Source organism: Scyliorhinus torazame, chromosome 16, assembly GCF_047496885.1.
Source record: "Scyliorhinus torazame isolate Kashiwa2021f chromosome 16, sScyTor2.1, whole genome shotgun sequence".
NCBI classification, from domain to species: domain Eukaryota; kingdom Metazoa; phylum Chordata; class Chondrichthyes; order Carcharhiniformes; family Scyliorhinidae; genus Scyliorhinus; species Scyliorhinus torazame.
Window position 1 is genome coordinate 11,190,917 of NC_092722.1, and position 23,135 is coordinate 11,214,051.

A 23,135-nucleotide genomic window follows, 5' to 3' on the forward strand; every position below is an offset into this window, starting at 1 on the left:
CCATAACCAGGGGTCACAACTTAGTTTCTGTGGATGAGATTTGCGCCAACAATGTGTTGAAAGATAAAACCTAGCCTGATCTAACTGAGACCAGGGGCGGGATTCTCCGCCCCGCCGTGCCACATTTCTGCCTCGACCCGCCGGCGGAATTCTCCGTTATGCCAGCCGACCAATGGGGTTTCCCATTGTGGGGCAGCCCCACGCCGTCGGGAAACCCCCGTGCACCGGCAAAACGGAGACTCCCGCCGACGGAGAATCCTGCCCATGGTGTTCTTTATTTTTCCTCTCTCCACTTCCTTGGGAATCCTGTGTCATTTTTGGATCAGCTCCTAAGTGCCATGTAACAGTGACCAGGGTAACTTTTATTCTGACTTTTTTTTGAGAAGAACTTGGCTCTAGGATGACTCCTTTGCCCAGTTTGATTGTTGGAATCCCAAAGTTTTTAGAATACCGAGAATTGCTGAATTAAATCTTCTGATGACTCTGCTACACGGATCATTGGAGCATCGACTCACTTGTGTAACCTTTTTGGAGTTGTAACTGTGCCTTTAGTCAATAGAAACATTTATAAATTATGAATGCAGCGCCTTAAAATCAACTCATAGCCCAAAATATATCATTTAGTTATAGCTTGATCAATAATGCTATTGCTCATAATTGAAAATTGATCACCAATTGATAGGTTTTCTGACAAATCATTTTCAATGATTTTTTTTGACTTCGAAGCGTAGACCGCTCAGTGATGCGAATTTAAAAATGAGTTCTAGTTCAATTCCTAGAGTTTAAAATAATTATGCTGCATTAGCTATTTTGTTAAAGTATTTTCAGGTATATATCAATATATCGCAGTTCCTTCACTTATCGCTGGGTCAAAATCCTGGAAGTCTCTCCCTAACAGCATTGTGGGTATACCTACACCATGTGGACTGCAGCAGTTCAAGAAGGCAGCTAGCCACCATCTTCTCAAGGGCAGTTGGGGATGGGCAATTAATGCTGCCCTAGCCAGCAACACCCACATCCCTTTAATGAATGAAATAAAGGTAACTACCAGTGATGTGCATGTGGTTCCCACAGTATTATCACAGGGGTTCCAGGAAAATGCTTGAATTGCCAGAAATGCTTATGTTTAGATGGGCAATTAAAATATTTTGCATATTGTCTTCTTGGCTCCCTCAGAGCAATCTTGCGTCTGAGTTGCAGTTGTGGGTTTGACTCCCATTCCAGGGCTGAAGCACATGATCTAGGTCGGTACTTCATTGCATTGCTGAGGGAATGCTGCAATGTCGGAGGTGCCATTTTTCAAATGAGATGTTAAGCCGGGGACGAGGGAGGATGTGTACAGATTGACTCTGCATTTGCCTACCTCACAATTGAGATTCCTCTTAAAAGCAACTCATTGATTGGTGAAGCATTTTGGGATGTCCTGAGGATGTGGAAAACGCTGTATAAATAAAAGATCTTTTGTTCCAATTGTACATTGTATAAGAGACCTTTATCGACCAAATGGCAAATTATATAAGTGACCTCTGTGAACCTGCACACGTATGTAGGTGATTTCAAAATAGTGCATTACACAAGAATTCTGTGGAGCCTGTATTTCATAATGGTGTCTCATATCAGTACTATAGTTCATTGTTTTCAATGGAAATATGAGGTTTGTGGTATACGCGTCTTTTTGGGTGCAATCCTGCTGCCACTTCTGTGTTTCTGCAATGTTATTTTGCAGAGATTCTGGAGTCTGCTGTCGAGTGCTGCTGTGCAGAGCCTCCTCAGGGAGTCCATCTCACACTGCTTGTGCTCATCACCGCATTGCGTATAACTCCGATGCTGAGTCCTGGACACGATATAAACAAAGCACAAGTTCTTTTAATGCTGCAACAATGGCCATTCCTATCCATGCCCTTAAATCATTCAATAGACGAAGCACGCAAACCTGCATACGTGAAGTTGTGTACCTGTGAGAGTTCAGTTCCCAGTATCAAAGTGGTGTGTTGTTCTGAATCAGTTCTGTAACTACTACTCTTAGAATTCTACTACATCTACATTTCATTATAAATTTAACTTGCATATATGTGTACAATAACATTGGTTTGTGAATGAAGGTGTTTAATCTTTTAATTAATACGCAACTTTAGAATTGAAATCTCTAACTTTAAGATACTTTTACTTTTCTATTACTGTTTGTTTTGTGGAAAACCGAAATTTCAATGAAATTTTGTGACATAAGCTTCTTTGGCTTCAAGCTATCACAACTTTTCACAAAAGTAGAATTGGAGTCATTTTGATTTTGTTCAATAATGCTCCTGGGGAGTAATTTGGGGCATTTTACCACCAATGAGCGCAATGTAACTGGAAGTTGTTTGTGTTGGCAGACTGCTCGACAGTGTGGGACCCAGTGTACCGTCTGCTGACCAGTATATCCTAGCTGAATTCACTGAATTAGGATCAGAGCAGGAAGAATCCTGGGTAAAATCATTGAATTCAGTGCAAGCTGGGATCTTCCCCCTTTCTATCACCCAGTGTCCCACTGACGTAGCAAGCAATGAAGGAATTTCTCTGCACTTGGATCCTGATGACATGAACCATGAAGTCAAACTAGAGTTGGTTAATATCAAAGACAGCTGATTCCCTCAGTGTGTTGCTATTGTTAAAATTGGTATCCATCTTCTCCATATTGTAGATGGTAACAACATTTTGAGAGATAAAACTGTTCTCTTTCAAACACACAGCTGTCCTTGATTGTGCCACCCAAATTTTCTACAGCTCTTTTCTACTGTTGTAGTGATATTGAATTTTTGTTTTTAGATTTTTTTATTTCACAACCTGTTATAGGATGGTTGTCAAAATAACAATGCAGATAGAAACCGAAATGGATGGGACTACTGGGAATCAGTTGAACGTTTGGACTTATATAATTGAAATGATACAAGTGAAAGTTTGAGTAAAATGGTGGTCATTGGTTGGAATTCTCCCATTTTGGGACAAAGTCCCATGGTGGGGCAGGGACATGGAGTATGTCCCACTTCAGAAGCCGGGGGTAAAGATGCCATATCTTCCAGCCCCGACCTCGTTGGTTATGCACCAAGGTGTTCTGCTCCGCATTCTGTGGCAGGGCAGACCTGATGGTGCCGAGTCCGTTGTTGTGTCCAGGTGCCATACTGAGAATGTGCCCAACATCACTGATCCACTATTGAAGAAAGAAGATGAACCTTCTGAAAATGGAGATGGCTCTCCGGGAACATTCTAAAGCTTGAAGATGGACCCCCTCCAAATCTGGAAGGTCCACCTGCAGATGCTCCCCTGACTCACTGCACTGGCGTTTCAGGGTCCAGGGTTGCTGTCAGCTTCCATCCCGAACTCTGGGGGGCAGCCTCAAGGTGTTGTTCAGGTGGGCCCCGACATCTGGACATCACATTGTTCCAAAAGTGTTTCCACTGGTGTTGCAGAGAATCTGGCAATGGGGTGTTGGGCCTTAATCCACATCCCATTAACAGGTGTCGAAGAAATTATAAATCAGCACTTCGAGTTTTCGCCAAAAGTCTTTAAATTAAACACAACATTTCTGGGGGAGTTGGAGAGACCACAGTTATTCCAATTGTCCCCGCTTTACAGAGGTAAAGGCAGGCAATTTATATGGTACAGTAAACAATATCTAGGACAGAAAGCATTCTTTAGATTAGCAAGAGACCGAAAACCGAGCAGGCTGGAGTTAGATTTTAATAACAGGCGTTGGGTTCCTTGCCTAAGAAAAATAATAATTGTATGCTGTCAGCAAAACAATGTGCAGCTATATGCTTGTTTACATTGTATGACCTTCTGACTGTTTCATACAGAACTCTTGACTGAAATAAGGCTAAATATCCATCATGCTTTGCTAAGTGCCTATTTTTATGAGATATAGGCAAGCAGCTGGTTAAAATGAATGAAGGGTATTAAGGCAACTAATCCGCCAACTAAAGTCCCTTCTACAATTCCCTCCTCGTTGATGTTATGATCAACACATTGTTAGTACATTACAGTGTCCTCAGCAGCAAAGGGTGGGGTATAATGTAAGGGGAATGGACGTGTGACAGGCACCTGATTGTTAAGTTGCTGGGACCACGGAGACAATGCTGACATACTCGCTCCCATGCCGTGACAACATCCCGAGCAACATTTAATCAGTAACCATACGACAGTCAGGATTACAACGATGATTATAATCCAAATCACAAACCTCTGTCCTAATGATCCCAACCACCCAAAGCTTAAGTCCCATCCCCCATCCTCATATGCATTAGTGGCTATTCCTAATGGTGGTATCATTATTTCCAGCATTTGTGCCCATGTCATAATACTTTGTGTCGTCCTGTGATGGGGATGGTCCTGCAATTGCTGAACGTGATGCACATAAGGGACTACGTGTCCCAAAGAGCAGGAACCTTCCCTATTTTCTGGTAACCACGGGATACGCCTGAAGTCCACAGATAAAATACGTGCCGTTATATGCGGTCAGGTTTCCTTTACTATCAGTCATCATTAGTCTAATCAGATCCCCTCCCCAGGGGCCTCCACTAGTTTGATTTTCAACCGCTGACCAGTCAAAGGTGAATAGCCCTTTAACTGTAAGGCGGAGCATAGGGGGTTGCCAATTCAAGGTCTGATCACACTGACTTGTGCCGACTGGGTAGGTCCCATACGTTTTATGTTTCCTAAAGCATATACTACCCTTTGGGACTCCAGTACAATTGGGAAGGATCAAACTGGGCATCTGGCATGTTACATTAAATCTAGGCCACCACCATCTTTTAAACCTATTCATATCGTATCCAGCTGATCTCCAATCTAACATATACTGTGGATCTTCCCCATGCCCTCTTTCTGCCAGATGTGATAATAACAAAAGGGTATTCTGTTGACAAACTAGCCCTCCCTCTGAGGCTATCAATAAATCGCCATCATATTGAGGGAATGTTGAGCCTGCAGACAACTGGCACTCGTCCTAGTCTCTTAATACTGTTGATTCCGATATGTAAAGGCAAATAGATATTGACTTTCTGGGTGCAATGGTATGGAGAAAAAGGCTGAGAAAGTATCCGTAGTTGGTGGTATAGAAGACGAAATGACACTTGTGTCCGGCACCAATGGAGCAATAGTGATAATTTTATTGATAGCTCTGAGATCTTGCACAAACCACCACTCGTTGGGTCTTCCTACCTTTGGAATGGGGAGTATAGAGGTGTAACAGGGGCTGTGTTCTCTACAGCACCCCTCGCTGTAATAGTGCATTGATCACTCCCTCTATCCCTTTTTCTGCTTCCAGTGCCAATCTGTATAGTTTTAAGCAGGGCAGGGCAATGTTCTTCTGTAACTGCACCCTATGCACTGGGGCAGAATGTACTTTTCCAACATGATTTTTATGTTGGGGCCCATAGATGTGGCAGTACCTGGGCCAGGATTGAACGGAGTAAATGATGGGTCTCTTGGGGAGGTTGTTGTCTTTCAAATGTAGCGGGCAATTGCTCCTCTTTCCAGGTCACTTTGCCCTCCTGTTTGCCATAAAACTCTTATCAGGCAATTTTGTCTGTCTATTTCAACATCCATCTGATGTATTACTTTTTTTCCTCTGGCCTCTTTCATCAGTTCTCCTATTTGCTTTGCCTTAGCGGGATATCTTATGGCCAATGTTAAATGGGGTTCTGAGGTTAAACCCATCCTATGGGTCAATTCCTAAACCCACAACACCGAAAAATAAAAATGGGGTGACATGCAATGTTGTCTGCTTTCCTCGGTGACATTGCGCTTGTAAATTGTATGGCTGCTCATTCTCACGAGCATACCAAGCCATGCAATGGGTCACTATATTCTCTCGTCTGGACTCTATCAGGTGTTTTAATAGTTGTGCCCAAGGGTCATTAACCTTTTGTAAGACTTCCTACAGTTTTTTAAACTTTTTTTTTTTTTTTTTTTAACAGTGGTACTGTAAGGGTTACCGTTCAGCTGCCAGCATACAACACAGACACAGAGCGATCGGGCGCAGGCTCAGAAGTTATTAAATTTTGCAGCTGGTGAGCTCGTATTTGAGACAGTTCTATAAACATTCCATTATCAATGCAATGTATTACCGCTCCTAATTTGCAGAGTGTCTGTCTGCCTAATAGGGGAAGGTGTCGCTAGGTGGGGTACATCCTTCCTGGGGGTTAAATGCTTCTTGGCCCCTTGCATGATAGCCTCTTTCCCTCTATTTGCTAACCAGTGTTCGAGGGACTCATTTCCTTCATTCAAATGATTATCATTATTGGGAACCCAGCCCCCATTTATGCCGGGTGGGACTGCAATCCCATCCTTCAAAGCTGGCCAAGATGCACCATAAGAGTATTTTAGAAGCAGCAAAACATCCCCTGGGAGGGGGCATGGGGCTGGTTTAGCACACTGGGCTAAATAGCTGGCTTTTAATGCAGACCAACGCAGGCCAGCAGCACTGTTCAATTCCCGTACCAGCCTCCCTGAACAGGCGCCGGAATGTGGCGACTAGGGGCTTTTCACAGTAACTTCATTGAAGCCTAGTTGTGACAATAAGCGATTTTCATTTCATTTTTCATTTCATTTAAATCAATTTCCAATGATTGATTTTATAGGCATTAGCTATTCTTAGAGACGTATATTTTTCTTTATCAATTCAGAAAAGGTCAACTATCTGCTGAAATGGTTAATGTTTCCTGCAGAACCTAAGGGGGCGGAGAACTTGGAATGATGCCATTTACGTCTTTTCACATAATCTAAAAAGTTATTCATATTCAATTACTTTTATTCGTAAAGGCACTTTCTTTCTTTTAAACTGATTTTAATTTCCAATGTTTCAGTGCATTAGAGAAATCTCAACACAAATCACTTAAGTTATAATCTCGGACTCATAATGACAGACAATAAAAAATACAACCCACTTAGCACTTCATGCTTTGACTAAAATTAATTGGTTAAACAAAACACACATTCTCACAGCTCACAAATATCACAGTTAACCGGTCACCTTATCTCATGGCTGCAGACAAATCTGAATTCCCTTTAGATAGGAACCCATCTGTTACGCTTTTACCTTAATCTTCTATTTCACTGGGTTTTTTTTGTTTTTAGAGGGGGTCAGCTTCATTAGATTCCTATGCAGGACATATTGGTTTTCCTACCTCATTCCGTTGCTTTACGATTGTTTCGTTTCCTTGTCTTACTCATTTTGACTCCCTCATCTGTCTTCTTTAAGTAGTTCACCTTCTTTCTCGCTCTGGATGTCTTTACCGAGGCTTCGGGATGACCTGTAAGGGAGCGTCCAAGTTTATTGCCCATCATGGCTTCTGAAAAATACTTTAGAGCATATACATATAACAACAAGGACCGTGGGAAATTATTAACAAATACTACAAGGAGCGCTCATCGGTGTCAGTCCTTTTGCGAATCTCAAAGCCTGTTGATTGTTCAGGTTTTGTTTTTAGTCTCTAAGGCACCTTTGTTCTTCTCATGCAGCTATAATTAATTTATTATTTAAGATAACTCTCCAAGTTTGAGTCACTGGCCAGAAAATAAGGCTGCTGAGCTGCAGACCCCCCTTTCAGCTGGGGTCGCGCTATCGCTCTCTCCCTTTCAGCTGAGAGATTCCTGTTTAGGGATTTGTTTCGGGGTTCACTTCCCGTTAAATTAGGGAAACTGCACGACTACGCCAATTTGTCGAAGAAATTATAAGTCAGCACTTCGGGTTTTCGCCAACGGTCCTTTAATTAAACACGAAGTTCGTGGGGGGGTTGGAGAGACCACAGTTATTCCAATTGTCCCCGCTTTACACAGGTAAAGGCAGGCAATTTATGTGGTACAGTAAACAATGTCTAGGTCAGAAAGCATTCTTTAGATTAGCAAGAGACAGAAAACCGAGCAGGCCGGAGTTAGATTTTAATAACAGGCCTTGGGTTCCTTGCCTAAGAAAAATAACAATTGTATGCTGTCAGCAAAACAATGTGCAGCTGTATGCTTGTTTACATTGTATGACCTTCTGACTATTTCATACAGAACTCTTGACTGAACTAAGGCTAAATATCCATCATGCTTTGCTAAGTACCTATTTCCATGAAATATAGGCAAGCAGCTGGTTAAAATGAATGCAGGGTATTAAGGCAACTAATCCGCCAACTAAAGACCCTTCTACAACGGGATGCAAGTTAGTTTCACGCCAGCCTCCAGCAAGTTTTCCAACTCGCCATGACAGGCAACAGCGGAATATCTCACTGTAAATTAACGCCGACATGAAAACAATTTCTGGGCTTCCCGCCATATTCTCCCCCTACGCACATGCCGGGGCTTGGGAGATTTTGCCCATTTATTTCATAAAATCAGCTTTTAGTTCTTAAAAATAATATGGTTGCAAAATGCACTCAATGCTTGCGAAACTCTCATTTACTTTTTTCCTTTACTTTCATTTTGAAAGCTACACTGGCCAAATAATGCTGCACAGTAGCACAGTGGTTAGCACTGTTGCTTCACAGCGCCACTTGTTAGGTGAATTGGACATTCTGAATTCTCCCTCCGTGTACCCGAACAGGCGCCGGAGTGTGGCGGTTAGGGGATTATCACAGTAACTTCAGTGAAGTGTTAATGTGAGCCTACTTGTGACACTAATAAAGATTATTATTATGAAACAAAAGAAAAGATTTTTGATGAGGATAGTGTGGCTGATGTGGAGCATGGGAACTTTCAAAAGGCATTTGATAAAGTGCCTCAAAACCGGCTTGCCAGCAAACGTGAAGCTCATGAAAAAACGAGACAGTGAAGGCATGGACATGAGGTTGGCTGAGAGATAGGAAATGGAGAGCAGTGATAAACAGTTGTGTCTTAGGCTCATGGAATGTATACGGTGGGGTACCCCAAGGGTTGGTACTAGGAACACTGCTTTTCTTGATGTTAATGACTTGGCTGTTCAGGCCACAATTTCAAAATTTGCAAGTCCTTATGACTTACAGACCTCAAATGGACACCGACTAATGGAATGGATGGACATGCGGTGGATGAAAGCTAACACAGAGAAGTGTCAAATGGCACATTTTGATAGAAAGATCAAGGAGACACAATATAAAATAACAATGCAATTGTAACGGTGCAGGAACAGAGAGACTCGAGTACATGAGCACAAATTATTCAAGGCTGAAAAAGTAGATGAAAAGGCGCAATGCGATTCTGGGCTTTTGAAATAGAGGAAAAAGGGTACAAAAGCAAGGAAATTATGATGCATCTTTGTAAAACACTTCGGCCATCACTAGAGTGTTGTGTTCCTTGGCACTGCACTTTAGGAAAGATGTGAAGGTTTTGCAAAGAGTGCAGAAAAGATGTGCGAGAATGGTACCAGGGATAAGGAACATCATTTACAGGGATAGATCGGAGTACGTGGGTTGTTCTCCTTCGAGAAGAGAAGGCTGAGAGGAGATTTGTTAGAGGTGTTCAAAATCATGAGGAGTCCGGACAGAGTAGATGGAAGGGATTTGACCCCGTTGCGGAAGGGTCAAGCACCAAATGACGTTGACCTTATCTGATTGGCGAAAGAACCAAAGGTGGCATGAGAAAAAGCTTTTCAAAGCAGACTGCGGTTATAATCTGGAACGCACCTCCCGAGAGGGTGCTGGAGGCAACTTCAACCATGGCCTTTGGAGGGGAATTGGATCAGTAGCTGAAAGGAAACCAGAAACCAGGAAAGGCAGTGGGCTGGCAAAGACTCGGCTAAGCTGAAAGGCCTCCTGTGCTGTAACCATTCTTTGATTCTAATGTCATATTTCTTAGACTAAATGTGGAGCCTCATGATTAACTCAGACATCATTTCCTGATGGAAAATAAAGATTTGGAAATAATTCATTCTTAATCAGGGTGAATTTTCACAATCCATTTAAATAGAAATGACCGCTTAAAGCAAAACTCAAATGAAACCTCCTACCAGCCTGTTCCTTTTTATGATTTACGCCTTCCTTGCTCTTTATTTAAAATAGCATATTTTTAATTCCTGACTAAACCTTGCTAATTTACACCAGAGCATCAAAAGGTGTGATCCAGATGAGGGTGAGATTTTAAGATTTCTTTTGTTATTATTTTTAAAATTTAAAGATTAGATTTAGATTGATTGTCACGTGCACCGAGGTGCAGTGGAAAAGTATTGTTCTGCGTGCAGTCCAGGCAGATTGTTCCAGACATGAAAAACATAGGACATATGATAAATACGCAACGTAAATACATCGACATAGACATCGGGGAAGCATATATTAGACCAATGGAGAGAAGCCCACACCCAGGATGTAATGGTGTTGAGTATAATCAAACCTTTAATGAGTCACTTTTTCTTAGATGGGGTGGGAGGGGGGGGGGGGGGGGGGGGGGTGAAGAGCAGAGAGATGGGATGTGCTGGTGTTCTAAGATATTCGAGGAGTTAATTTCAGTAGGTCATGAATTATAGTTCAGTGGCTCCCCAATACTTGAACTGTGATGTAATTGGGCACATTTTTCAAGTGTTGACTAGGCCACTTGACAGATAATTGGCACCATTACAGAAAGGAGGAGTAATGTCTTTTTTTGGTGTCAAAATGAGATTGGAAAGCTGATTGTTCAGCCTGCTCCACTTGAATCACCTAAATGACCTTCAAAAGCACCAATTTCACCTCCTCAACTGGAAAAGAAAGCAAGGTAGAGAGTAAATCTATAAAAATAATGAGGAGGATGCACCGTAAAAATCAAATAGCAACATGCAGAACCTCATTAACAATACAATCAGCTCCTGGATTGTGCAGTGCAGGGTAACCAAAGGAAGCAGTCCACAGATATCGGACTATTCTGTTCTGCCATTTTTTTCTTCTTGGAGGGGGGAGGGGTGTCTGTAATGCTATGCTAGCGACCCCTTTCTGTCTCCACATGGATTTAAATGTTTTGTTTCACGTTCTGTTTCATCCATGCTCGTTCTTATGCTTTTAACACATAGTCTGCCCTTCATTCTCTTATCTCTTTCTACCACAGTATTTGTGTCTGCCCCCTCCGTCACCCTCATTTTCTTTCCTTCATTTATTTCTGAACTACTTTATGTGTATGTGGGTGTAGAATATTGCAAACAGCTTCCATGTATTGCTGATCATTTGAAAAATAAATTCAATCCATTGTCATCTATCACTAATAATCTTCATTTCTACTCTATCCATTCCTCTATTTTAACCTAATCCATCCAATATCTGCTTTGTTACTTGTTCAGGCTTCAATCCTTAAGGCCCTCCCAGTGCTCTTTAAAGTTCTTATGCACCATTTGTTCCGTAACCAAGTACTGCTCTTCATTCCTCCCACTCAGCTCTTTCCAAGAACTCTTTCATTTCTTCTCTCAGATCAGCTCGGGGACTCCTAACAGCCAATGGAAATGGAACAGGATCACCAACAGCAAAATACTTGACCTGTCGGTCTTAATTCATCTTGTGTGTCGCCTCAAAATTATTAACAGCCGTTAACGATAGCATGTCAGTGTGTCCCCAACCTAAATATGAGCATCTTGACTAGTATCACGATGGTTGCCGCCATTCCCTCCACCCAACCCTGTTTCGGTTCATACTTTTGATCTGCAAGGCTCCCTCTCTGTTAGTCTTCAGACCTCTGTCTCCTCAGTGCATTTCCCTTCCTCCTGCTACAACTTTATACCTTTACTTGGCTTCTCAATATTAGGCCATAAACCTAAAAGTCTATCCATAGTTTGTTTTTAATCTGCTCCAGTTCTAACAATGCCTGGACGTGTTTGTGTCTGCCACAGCTGTGACACTACTTCCGCCCGAACATCAGGAAAGCCAATTAGCCTCGGTCACAAGGTCAAATCCCAGATTACTGTAGCCTGGTTTCCAACGCACCTATGATTTCTTCCCAACCTATATCCAACTTTCTGAATTTGAATCCCCTCCCTCCCTGCCCCATCTTTCAACCCCCTCCCTCATTTTTTTGCACCCATGCATGTTAGCGTTGGAGCACATCCCATTAATCTTCTTTACCTGACCCAGATATTCAATATATAATGAGAGAGAGAAAGAGATACGCAAAGGGGATATATAGAAGAGAATGAGAGAAGGAGAAATATAGAGATAATTACAGGAATGATGTGAGCCAGACAGTGTGTGAAAGATGAACAAATATAGAGGATTATAAATTGGAAGTCCAGTACGGACACAAAACCGCAAAAACAAAATTCTCTCTCCTTTTGTCTCTTTAGTCCTCCTAATGCCACATATACATTTACCTTTAATGCCTAGTTTTCAAATATATATAGTTTTAAAAATAGGACAAGCTGTAACATGGAAGCAAACGAGTGATTGGTTGGGGTACTGGAAGAAACAAATATTAATTTTCTTCCCATGAGCAGGATCATGAGAGGCATAAGGGTTTCTTCTTGCACATCAATCCGAGCGACTTCTACATTAATCTTTAGCCAAGTAACTGGAGGATGGAAGCAGGAATAATTTGCTGTTAACATTTGGCAAATGATGTCTATTTAAAAAAAAACCATTGCACAAAATATATGAAGATCCCCATTCCCTTAGTTGTTAAAAATTGCGGTGGCAATTTTTGAAGAAGGCCGAGGAGTTTTCCCGATGCACTGATCAACATTCCTCCTCAACCCATACCACTAAAGGGGATTAACTGGTCATTGGTCGCATTGCTGTTTGTTGTGGAATCGCTGATCCAAAATGGGTGTTTGTTTACTTGACTGAGCAATCCATTGTATGCAAAACACTTTGAGGGACTTGAACATGAGAAGATTATCTACTAATGCAAGTATCTTTACAATTAGTAAGCTTCAAACTGGAAAGAAATTCTTAAAGTGCACACACAGCATTAACATTTCTGTCACAAGGTATCCTGTCACATACTTGTGCTAAAAATCATGGATCAGCATGACCGATACCAAAATCATTATTTCCTTTACAGAAACACAATTGAAGGTGTTACTTTGAGGAAGGGCTAGTCACATTTTAAAAGATACTTGAAAATGTATTTTATTTTTTCAGAAAGGCACATTGTGTCTCTAGTTTATTATGAATAAAGGCTGTTACAGAAACTCAAAATTTTGGACGTGCTTCCATGTGTACTTAAATGGAATCTTTTGTTTAGAAAAATGATCAGATGCACTATTTCAAATCATATATATGAAGGCAACAATTAATCTTCAAGGACCAACCCTGTATAAAAATAAATGCAGCCATATACTCGCAAAGCATTACTTCACACAAGCACAGACATAGAAATTCTGGGCATTGCTGGGCTTGCTGTAACATGAAATCTACAGTGTAGCTATAGCAACGGTGCACTTTCAATGCGAACATCTTGTCATTTTCTTTAATCCGTTGCAGCTGTGGAACCAAAAAAAAATTAAATTGGTGTTGCTATAGTTACCATCTTTGTTGCATCAACCATTTTTGTGCCCAATTTCCTGCTGCTTCTTAACATTCAGATACATTCCAGATTCCCTTTTTGTTTTAAAAAAAAAGGCCGGGATTAATGAAGTATACTGTGAGGTTAGGGAGTATGTTCAATTTTAACTCTTTAATTACTAAAAACAACTGGATTTGTCAATTTTGCTACTAATCTGGAGAAGACAACTTAAAATGATTCAGTGCTGTTAACGTAGTGAAAGGTTCCAAGGTTCTTCATCAGAGTGTTATCAAACAAGATTTGACATTGCGCCACAAAAGGAGATAGTAGGAACTCCAGATGGCGACATTTTCATATTATTGCAGGATTTGATGAGTGGGTTAATATTAATATCCTTTTTTATTTTCTGGGCTTGCCCATGCTGTAAATAGTTTAGTTTACAACCTTTGACTTCATTCAGTGTTTTTGGCACAGGGAAGGAAAGTCTAACAAAATGTGTTTGTGCAGCTTCATTACTCTGATATTGCTCCTGTTAGATCAAATTCAATATTTTGGGCTTACTTGATTTAAATGAATCTAGGTTTTCTATTTTCAAAAATCCTTAGTTGATGTACTTTCTATAACCAGGATTGGCATACAAAGTGCTAAAGGAAATTCTAAGTAGAATATATTAAAAGCATACTTCTATTTCAAAATGCAGGACAGGGGTTACTGATTTATAATGTTCACCATTTTGGAATTGCCTTTTTGTTTAATAATCGTTATTGTCACAAGTAGGCTTACATTAACACTGCAATGAAGTTACTGTGAAAATCCCCTAGTCGCCACATTCCGGCGCCTGTTCGGGTGCACTGAGGGAGAATTGAGAAAGTCCAATTCACCTAACAAGCACGTCTTTCGAGACTTGTGTGAGGAAACCGGAGCACCCGGAGGAAACCCATGCAGACACTGGGAGAATGTGCAGACCCCGCACAGACAGTGACCCAAGCTGGAATCAAACCTGGGACCCTGGCACTGTGAAGCAACTGTGCTACGTCTTTGTTGATGATTAAAGTTTCTATATCGTTCAAATTTTTGAAAGGTGTTTTGAGTGGTTAATTGGGCGGCACGGTAGCAGTGGTTAGCACTATTGCTTCACAGTGCCAGGGTCCCAGTTTCGATTCCCGCTTGGGTCACTGTGCAGAGACTGCACGTTCTCCCCATGTCTGTGTGGGATTCCTCCGGGTGCTCCGATTTCCTCCCACAAGTCCCAAAAGACGTGCTGTTAGGTAATTTGGACATTCTGTATTCTCCCTCAGTGTAACCGAACAGGCGCCGGGGTGTGGCGACTAGGGGATTGTCACAGTAACTTCATGGCAGTGTTATTGTATTCCAACTTGTGACACTAATAAAGATTATTATTATCACGTGGCTCACAGATAAAGTAAAGGTGCCATATTCCCAGATGGCCGTAGGCTGCTTTCTCACTGACCAGGCTGAGAGCAATAAGCTTTGTCACGTCTGCACTGGAGCTAGATTAAGTACTTTGCAAACAAAGCAGCTCCATCTCAAAGGAAGAATAACTGTGAAACCTACATAGGAACAGCAAGTAAGAGTCGGCCTTTCAGCCACTAGAGCCTGTTCCACCATTTAATCATATCATGGCTGTACTGATAGTCACCTAACCTGCATCCAGACATCCTCTGATAACTTATCACCCCCTTGCTTACCAATAATCTGTCCACCTCTGCCTTAAAAATATTCAAAGTCTCTGCTTCCACTGCCTTTTCAGAAAGAGAATTCCAAAGACTCTCAGCCATCTGAGTGAAAATATTTTGCCTCATCCCTGTTTTAAATGGTTGATCCCTTATTTTTAAACAGTGACCCCTGGTTTTAGATTCTCCCACAAGAGGAAAGATCCTCTCCAGATCCACTCTATCAAGGCCCCTCAGGATCTTGCATATTTCAATCAAGTTGTCTCGTCTACTAAACTGCAGTGGATGCAAGCCTACCCTGTCCAACCTTTCGTCATAAGACAACCCACCCAATTCCAGGCATTGCTCTGATAAACCGCTGAACTGCTTCTAACACATCGTTCCTTAAATAAGGTGACCAGTACTGTACACAGTACTCCAAATGTGGTCTCATTATGGCCCTGTGCAACTGAAGCCCAACCCTCCCTACTTTTATATTCAAATCCCCTTGTAATAAATGATAACATCCCTAATTACTTGCCGTACCTGCATACTATCCTTTTGTGGTTCATACACTGGGTCACCCAGATCCCTCTGCACCTCAGAGCTCTGTATTCTCTCACCATTTAGATAATATGTTTTTTAAATTCTTCTTGCCAAAATGGAGAATTTCACATTTTCCCACATTATACTCCATTTGCAAGAACTTTGCCCACTCGCTTAACCTATCCATTTTTTGTAGCCTCCTTCTGCCCTCCTCCCAGCTTACTTTTCTACTTATCTTTATGTCATCAACAAATTTGGCAACTATCCCTTCAATCCTTTCACCCAAGTCATTTACATGAATTGTAAACAGTTGAGGTCCCAGCACTGATCCCTGCGGCACGCATCTTGCCAACTGGAAAAAGATCCATTTATGCCTACTCTCTGCTTTATTGACAGTTGATCCTCTATCCATTCCCAGTATGTTACCCCCTGCAGCATGAGCTTTTATTTTCCGCGTGTTTCAGTTGTGCCTCTTTTGTTCTCGGGTCTGGATCACCTTGCCTTGCAAGTTAGCTGACTTTTCTTTGATTTTAATTTGTTTCATTATGGGGTAGTGCTGAGTAAATCCCAAGGTACATTCTTGGGTGAGAGAAGATCATGGTTGCAGAGTAACCTTGGTTAGAGAGCTAGAGACATGTCAGCTAACTCTTGACCAGAGGACTGACTGAGTAAAGATTTTTTTTTTTTAATGTATTTGTTCGTGGGACACACGTGTTGCTGGCTAGACCAGCATTCATAGAATCATAGAATTTACAGTGCAGACATTGCACATCTCTAATTGTCCTTTGAGAGGGTGATGGTGAGCTGCTTTCTTGAGCTGCTGCAGTCCCTGAGGTTCAGGCACACCCTGAATATCCAGGAATTTGACCAGTGACAACGAAGGAAGGACGATGTCGTTACAAGTCGGGCTGGTATGTTGCTTGGAGGGAAACCTGCAGGTGGTGGTGTTCCACGCATCTGCTGCCCTTTCCTACTAGATGGTTGAGGTCAGGGGTTTGGAAGGTATGATCGAAGGAGCTCTCATGATTTGATTTCAAAATGAATGCATTGTTTTTTTTGCCACATGAATTGGAATGCAAAAAACGATTCGGAGAAAGAAAAGGATTTCAAAAAGAGTATTGTAACTAAAAACTAAATGGAAGGGGGAAATGAGTCAAAAAGGATGAAGTAACACAAAGCAGTATAAATAATCGCATTAAATCATAATACAGACATCTTACTCCAATACAGATACAAAATGATCTTAACCAGATGCTTCTGTCCTGCATGTTTGACTAGCAGCCTAAAACTGTCGAGCACATTCCAAGAGGAATTTGGGTACAGGAAGAGGCTAGGCACCCCTCAAGTCTTTTCTGCCATTCGGTTAGATTGTGGCTTATCTGCAACATTCCCTGAACCATTCATTGTTTAGTCTGTCACTGAATAACAATTAGACTTGGTGACCCTCAAAGAACATCATTCCACCTGAGGAAAATAATACATTGAGGAGTGTCGCATGGTCAGATGCACTCCTATCATTAAGCAGCAATGTATCCTTGAGCTTGGTATGGACAGTTTTAATAGATTCATAACTTTATAAAGATATAGAGAGCAAAGTTTACTCTTGCAGGTAATATCTTCTGTACTGAAGATCAGTAAAATGTATGTATCACACAAGCACTATGCAATTATTCCCTTGTAACTCCTTTTCAGCAAGGCACTCAGGATCCTATGACACAATTTGATTAAACGTAGGGAATTTTTTGGTGCATTGACCCAGCATCACAACATGATGAGGATCTTTATCAATGCAACTATAGGGATCGCCTGGTGGTATTCCAAGAAAATATATGTGATGCATGCAAACAGTACTTAGGGAATGGATAATTCAGTAGCTTTGAACAACACTTCTGCCAATAATCATAAGTGTCAGCTTGACTTAGTTGGGGCATATGGATTTTTTTTAAATGGGGCCGATTTAGCTCAATAGGCTGGACAGCTAGTTTGTGATGCAGAGCAACTCCAAACAACAGCACGGGTTCAATTCCCGTACCGGCTTGAGGTTATTCATGAAGGCCCTGCTTTCTCAGCCTTGCCCCTCACCTGAGGTGTGGCGATCCTCGGGTTAAATCACCACCAGTCAGCTCTCCCTCCTCAGAGGGAAAGCAGCCTTTGGTCATCTGGGACCATGGAGACTTTATTTTGCTTTATGGATAAACCAGTAGAATTGAGGGTCATATTTTTAAGCCCCACTCCTGACACTTTGAGCATACAATGTAATCTGATGCTGAGGGAATACCACACAGTCGGATATGCCACCTTTCAGATGAAAGTTTAAACTAACTCCTGGATTCTCAAAGAGCTGAATATCCTTGGCTTAGATATTAACATATACAGTCATTCAAGTTTGATCACAGAATATTGCAGCTTGCACAGGGCAATTTGAAGAAGAGTGGGAGAGTTCACCTGATATCCTGGTCAACATTTTCCCTGCAATCAACAGTAGCAAAATGAGTTAACTGGCTATTCATCTCGCTGCTATTTGCGGGAAATATTTATACAGCAAGTACATACTAAAGATGTGATGAGGCATTCTATAAAACCTAGTGACTTTTTCATAGGTTGCTTACTCCTATTTTACATGTAATAATTGTCTTTTGCAGGAGGCTGAATAGCACCCAGGGAGAAATCCGTGTGGGGCCCAGTCATCAGGTAACAAAACCCTTGTTGATTAAACTTTTATGGCTCATTTGTAAAATTTGTAAGATAAAATGATATTTTATGTATATTTTGCAAAATGTGAGATAGTACCTTAGTTAAAATTGGATTTGATGCCGAGTTGCCATTGTTCTCCGCATGCGCATTAGAATTGTTGATCCCAAACCAATTTGAACAGGGGATGGTTTAGCACAGGGCTAAATCGCTGGCTTTGAAAGCAGACCAAGGCAGGCCAGCAGCACGATTCAATTCCCGCACCAACCTCCCCGAACAGGCGCGGAATGTGGCGACTCGGGGCTTTTCACAGTAACTTCATTTGAAGCCTACTTGTGACAATAAGCGATTTTCATTTCATTTCAAGCGCCTCCTTATAAAGGGTGCATTTTCCTCATGGCTGCATTTATTGACACTGCAACACTAGGTCCTATTATTAATATAACATCCTGTTATTAAATTACAACCCATGCGTTAACAATTTGAAACACAGAATATCATTAACATTGAGTATCCCAAGAATAATATTGCAGGATAACATGGTTTATGGAACTAATAACTGGTAATAGCTACTAGCTATTAGCAATACCAACCAACAGGAGGGGATTGTAAATCCTTTATATGTCTTGACTATTTTTTGTATCTGGAACTTTTTCATTCAACTTGGAAACCTTGATTTGATATTTGTGAGAGTCGGCCATGGTCTCCATGGTCCCAGATGAAGGCAATACACTGGCCACGGGAGATGACATGAAAAAGGAAGCAGAGCATGTCATGATATGCGGACACACACAATGATATACAGACAAGCAGCTAATGGACACAGAGAACAGGACATGACCAATAAGCAGGCAGGACACTCAGGGGTGGGATCTGACTATAAAAGACACGAGGCACTCACACTCCGCCTCTTTCCACTGATGAACATCTAGAGAGTCAGTCACGGGTATTGTTACAATCTCACACCCCCCACCACGTAGCTAAGAGCAAGTCTGGTTCAGTCAGACAGAGTAACCACACTTAAGTTAGCAGAGAGTGGAACTCACAGAGAACTGTGCTAACTGTGCTATTAGTTCAATAAACCTGATTGAACTAACTTCAAGGTCTGGAGTATCTTTTTTATCTATGCTGCATCCAGTTGCAGCCAGTGTTATACCAGTGTACCTAACACGACATGATACTAGGAGACTACTAATTTAAGGTGGCGTACCTCAGTCCGTTGTATCCCGGCACCATGGAGAAGATTCAGGCTCCTCACCAGCTCAGGACCTCCGGCAATCTCAGTGCCAACTGGCGGATATTCAAGCAAAAGTTTCTGTTGTACATCGAAGCTTCAGACCTCATGGGTGCGTCTGATGCAAGAAAGATTGCGCTTCTCCTCTCAAGTGATCAAGCCATCGAACTCTTCAACTCGTTTAACCTCACCGAAGGCCAGGAGAAGACAAAGTTTCAGACCATCCTGGTCAAGTTCGATAGTCACTGTGAAGTGGACACCAATGAAATCTTCGAGCGCTACATATTCAGGGTAAAGATGAATCTTTCAGTGCCTTCTTAACTAGCTTCCGCCTGCTAGCGCTGTCCTGCAACTTTGGTGATATTGCTGACTCCATGATCAGAGACCAAATCATGTTTGGAATTCACTCTGATCCTCTGAGAGAGCAGCTCTTAAAAATCAAGCATATGACCCTGCCAGTCACGATTGAAACATATACAGTCCATGAGCACACATAAAATCGGTATTCCCAATACAAATCGGCTGAAAATGAGAAACTTGCCTCCCACGAGGCAGAGAGTGTGCAGGCCATCTCCCGGATACAGCGTCTCAGCATTGAAGACAGCGGCCATCTTGTGCGCTTTTTCCGGAGCCCCACGCATGCGCGATGCGAATGGGATAACGAAGCGGCCGACACCCACATTGCGCAGGTACAGGCGTCTGCCAACCGCACAGCGCATGTGCGAAGACGTACACCGCGTCACGACGTCATGACGTGCCCGAACTGCGGCAACGCCCACTTAAAGGGACACTGCCCTGCAAGAGGCAGGTGATGTTTAAACTGCGGGAAGCCTGGACACTATGCAGCCTTGTGCAGGTCTGCACCACCAGTCAGAGGCCAGCACTCCCAATTCCGACGACGGCGCGTCCAGAATGTGCAATGACGATTACAGGATTCTGATCCTGGCAGTACAATGGATCCAGAGGACGAGTGCCTGGAGTCCGCCTACCGAGTGGGCATCTTTACGACACGTGAACATGCCACACCTAACTCATCTCTCATTCAGTCCATCCTCGCTGTGGATTCGGAGGACGAATGGCGTGCGGTGATGCAGGTCAACCGCTGCTCCATCCAGTTCAAGTTGGACACAGGTGCTTCTGCCAACCTCCCTCTCACAGCAGACTTTAAATGCATCAAGAAGCCCCTCAAGGTCCTTCCAGCAGCCTGCCAGCTCCTGGACTAAAACGGTAATGCCATCACGGCACTGGGGTCCTGCCATCTACTCCTCTCCAACCAGAGCACCCATGCACGGCTAAGGTTTGAAATTGTCAAGCCGGACAGGGCATCCCTACTGGCCGCGCATGCCTGCAAAACGCTAAACCTGGTACAGCGGGTTTATTCAACGACATCCTCCAACATGGATCTTCAACTGGCATTGACGACATCCTCGCTCAGTATCCAGATATGTTTGACGGGATGGGCACTTGGCCATATCGGTACAAGATTCAACTGCGACCTGATGCCAAGCCAGTGGTCCATGCACCACGCGGGGTCCCGGCTCCGCTGAACGAACAGCTCAAGAAGCTGCAGCAGATGGGGATCATTTCCAGGGTAACCGAACCGACTGACTGGGTCAGCTCGATGGTGGTGGTTAAAAAACCCCTCTGGAGACCTGCGCATCTGCATTGATCCCAAGGATCTCAACCAGAATATAATGCGTGAACACTACCCCATCCCGAAGCGGGAGGAACTCACCAGTCAGATGGCACATGCAAGGTTTTTCTTAGATGCGTCACATGGATTCTGGCAAATCCAGCTGGATGAGTCCAGCAGAAGGCTCTGCACCTTCAACAGACCGTTTGGCAGGTACTGCTATAACCGTATGCCGTTCGGCATCGGCGATATTTCATTGCATCATGGAGCAGATGATGGAGGGCATCGAAGTGTTTCATGTATACATGGACGACGCATCATATGGTCCACAACCCCTGAGAAGCATGTTTCCCGTCTCCAGCAGGTATTCCGCCGTGTCCACGCCAATGGCCTGAAGCTGAACAGGGCAAATGTTGCTTTGGCATGTCGACACTCAAGTTCCTAGGAGACCAGATCTCTCAGCAGGGCGTGTGCCCCGACACAGACAAGGTCAAGGCCATTGAAGCCATGAAGGTCCCAGAAGACAAGAAGGCGGTATTGCGCTTCGTGGGCATGGTCAATTTTCTGGGCAACTTCATCCCAAACATGGCCTCACACACCACGGCCCTACGAAACCTAGTGAAGAAGTCCACTGCCTTCGAGTGGAAGGTGGCCCATCAGGCAGAGTGGTTGGAGCTGAAAGCCAAGCTCACCACTGCACCCATATCGGCATTTTTCAACCCAGACAGGGAAACAAAAATCTCGACCGATGCGAGCCAGGATGGCATCGGTGCGGTCCTGCTGCAACGCGATGACACCTCATCCTGGGCACCGGTTGCATACGCATCAAGGGCAATGACGGCCACCGAACAAAGGTATGCACAAATCGAGAAGGAATGCCTGGGCCTTCTCACTGGCATTCTTAAGTTTCACGACTATGTCTACGGCCTGCCGACATTCACAGTCGAGACGGATCACAGGCCCCTGGTCCACATTATCCACAAGGACCTTAATGACATGACGCCTCGGTTACAACGCATCCTCCTCAAACTCAGAAGGTATGACTTTGAACTGGTCTACACACCTGGCAAAGAGCTCATCATTGCCGATACACTGTCCCGCTCCATCACCGTGCCTAGTGAACCACTGAACGTCATCTGGCAAATTGAGTCACAGGGTGAGTCACTGGTGCAGCTGTGTGCTAGCACCCTCCCGGCATCTGATGAGAAGGTGATTCGTATCCACGAGGAGACGGCCAAAGACCCCCTCTTGCAGCGTGTTATGCAACACCTCGCCAATGGCCTGCAGAAATGGCAGTGCCCTCAATTTTTCAATGTAAAGGACGACCTGACAGTGGTTGATGGCATCCTCCTCAAACTGGACCGGATTGTAATTCCACACAGTCTCCAGAGCTTGGTGCTCCGTCAAATCCATGAGGGCCACCTGGGTGTGGAAAAGTGCGGACGCAGAGCCAGGCAGGCTGTCTACTGGCCCGGGATCAGACAGGACATCGCGAACATGGTCCTTAACTGTGCAATCTGTCAACGCTTCCAGCCAGCGCAGAGTAAGGAGACACTTGAGCAGCATGAAATCGAAACCTCTCCGTGGTCCAAGGTTGGCATCGACCTCTTTCATGCAAATAGTCGTGATTACGTGTTAATCATTGATTATTTTTCCAATTACCCTCAAATCGTAAAGCTCTCAGACCTCACATCTCGGACCGTCATCAAGGCCTGTAAGGAGACGTTCTCCAGGCATGGTATCCCACTCATTGTCATGAGTGACAATGGCCCGTGCTTCAGCAGCCATCAATGGTCTCTGCTGGCCCAGTTGTATCAGTTCAAACATGTCACTTCCAGCCCACACTATCCGCAGTCAAACGGAAAAGTTGAGAAAGGGGTGCACATAGTGAAGCAGTTCATCTGCAAGGCCGCGGGTTTTGGGTCTGACATTCACCTCACGCTGCTTGCGTACAGGGCGGCCCCAC

General features: G+C 43.3%; 1 protein-coding gene across 13 annotated transcripts in view; it reads left to right on the forward strand.

The window, feature by feature from the left end:
- The window catches only part of rerea (arginine-glutamic acid dipeptide (RE) repeats a), a 708,059-nt gene that overhangs the window by 398,877 nt on the left and 286,047 nt on the right, over positions 1 to 23,135 (forward strand). For 10 of the 13 annotated variants that reach the window (XM_072477931.1, XM_072477930.1, XM_072477934.1 and 7 more), the window contains 2 exons: positions 5,955 to 6,047; positions 18,254 to 18,302. In XM_072477931.1, coding sequence (XP_072334032.1) covers positions 5,955 to 6,047; positions 18,254 to 18,302 — 142 coding nt within the window. The remainder of the gene's footprint in view (positions 1 to 5,954; positions 6,048 to 18,253; positions 18,303 to 23,135) is intronic. The other 3 variants (XM_072477937.1, XM_072477938.1, XM_072477942.1) reach the window with 1 other exon arrangement.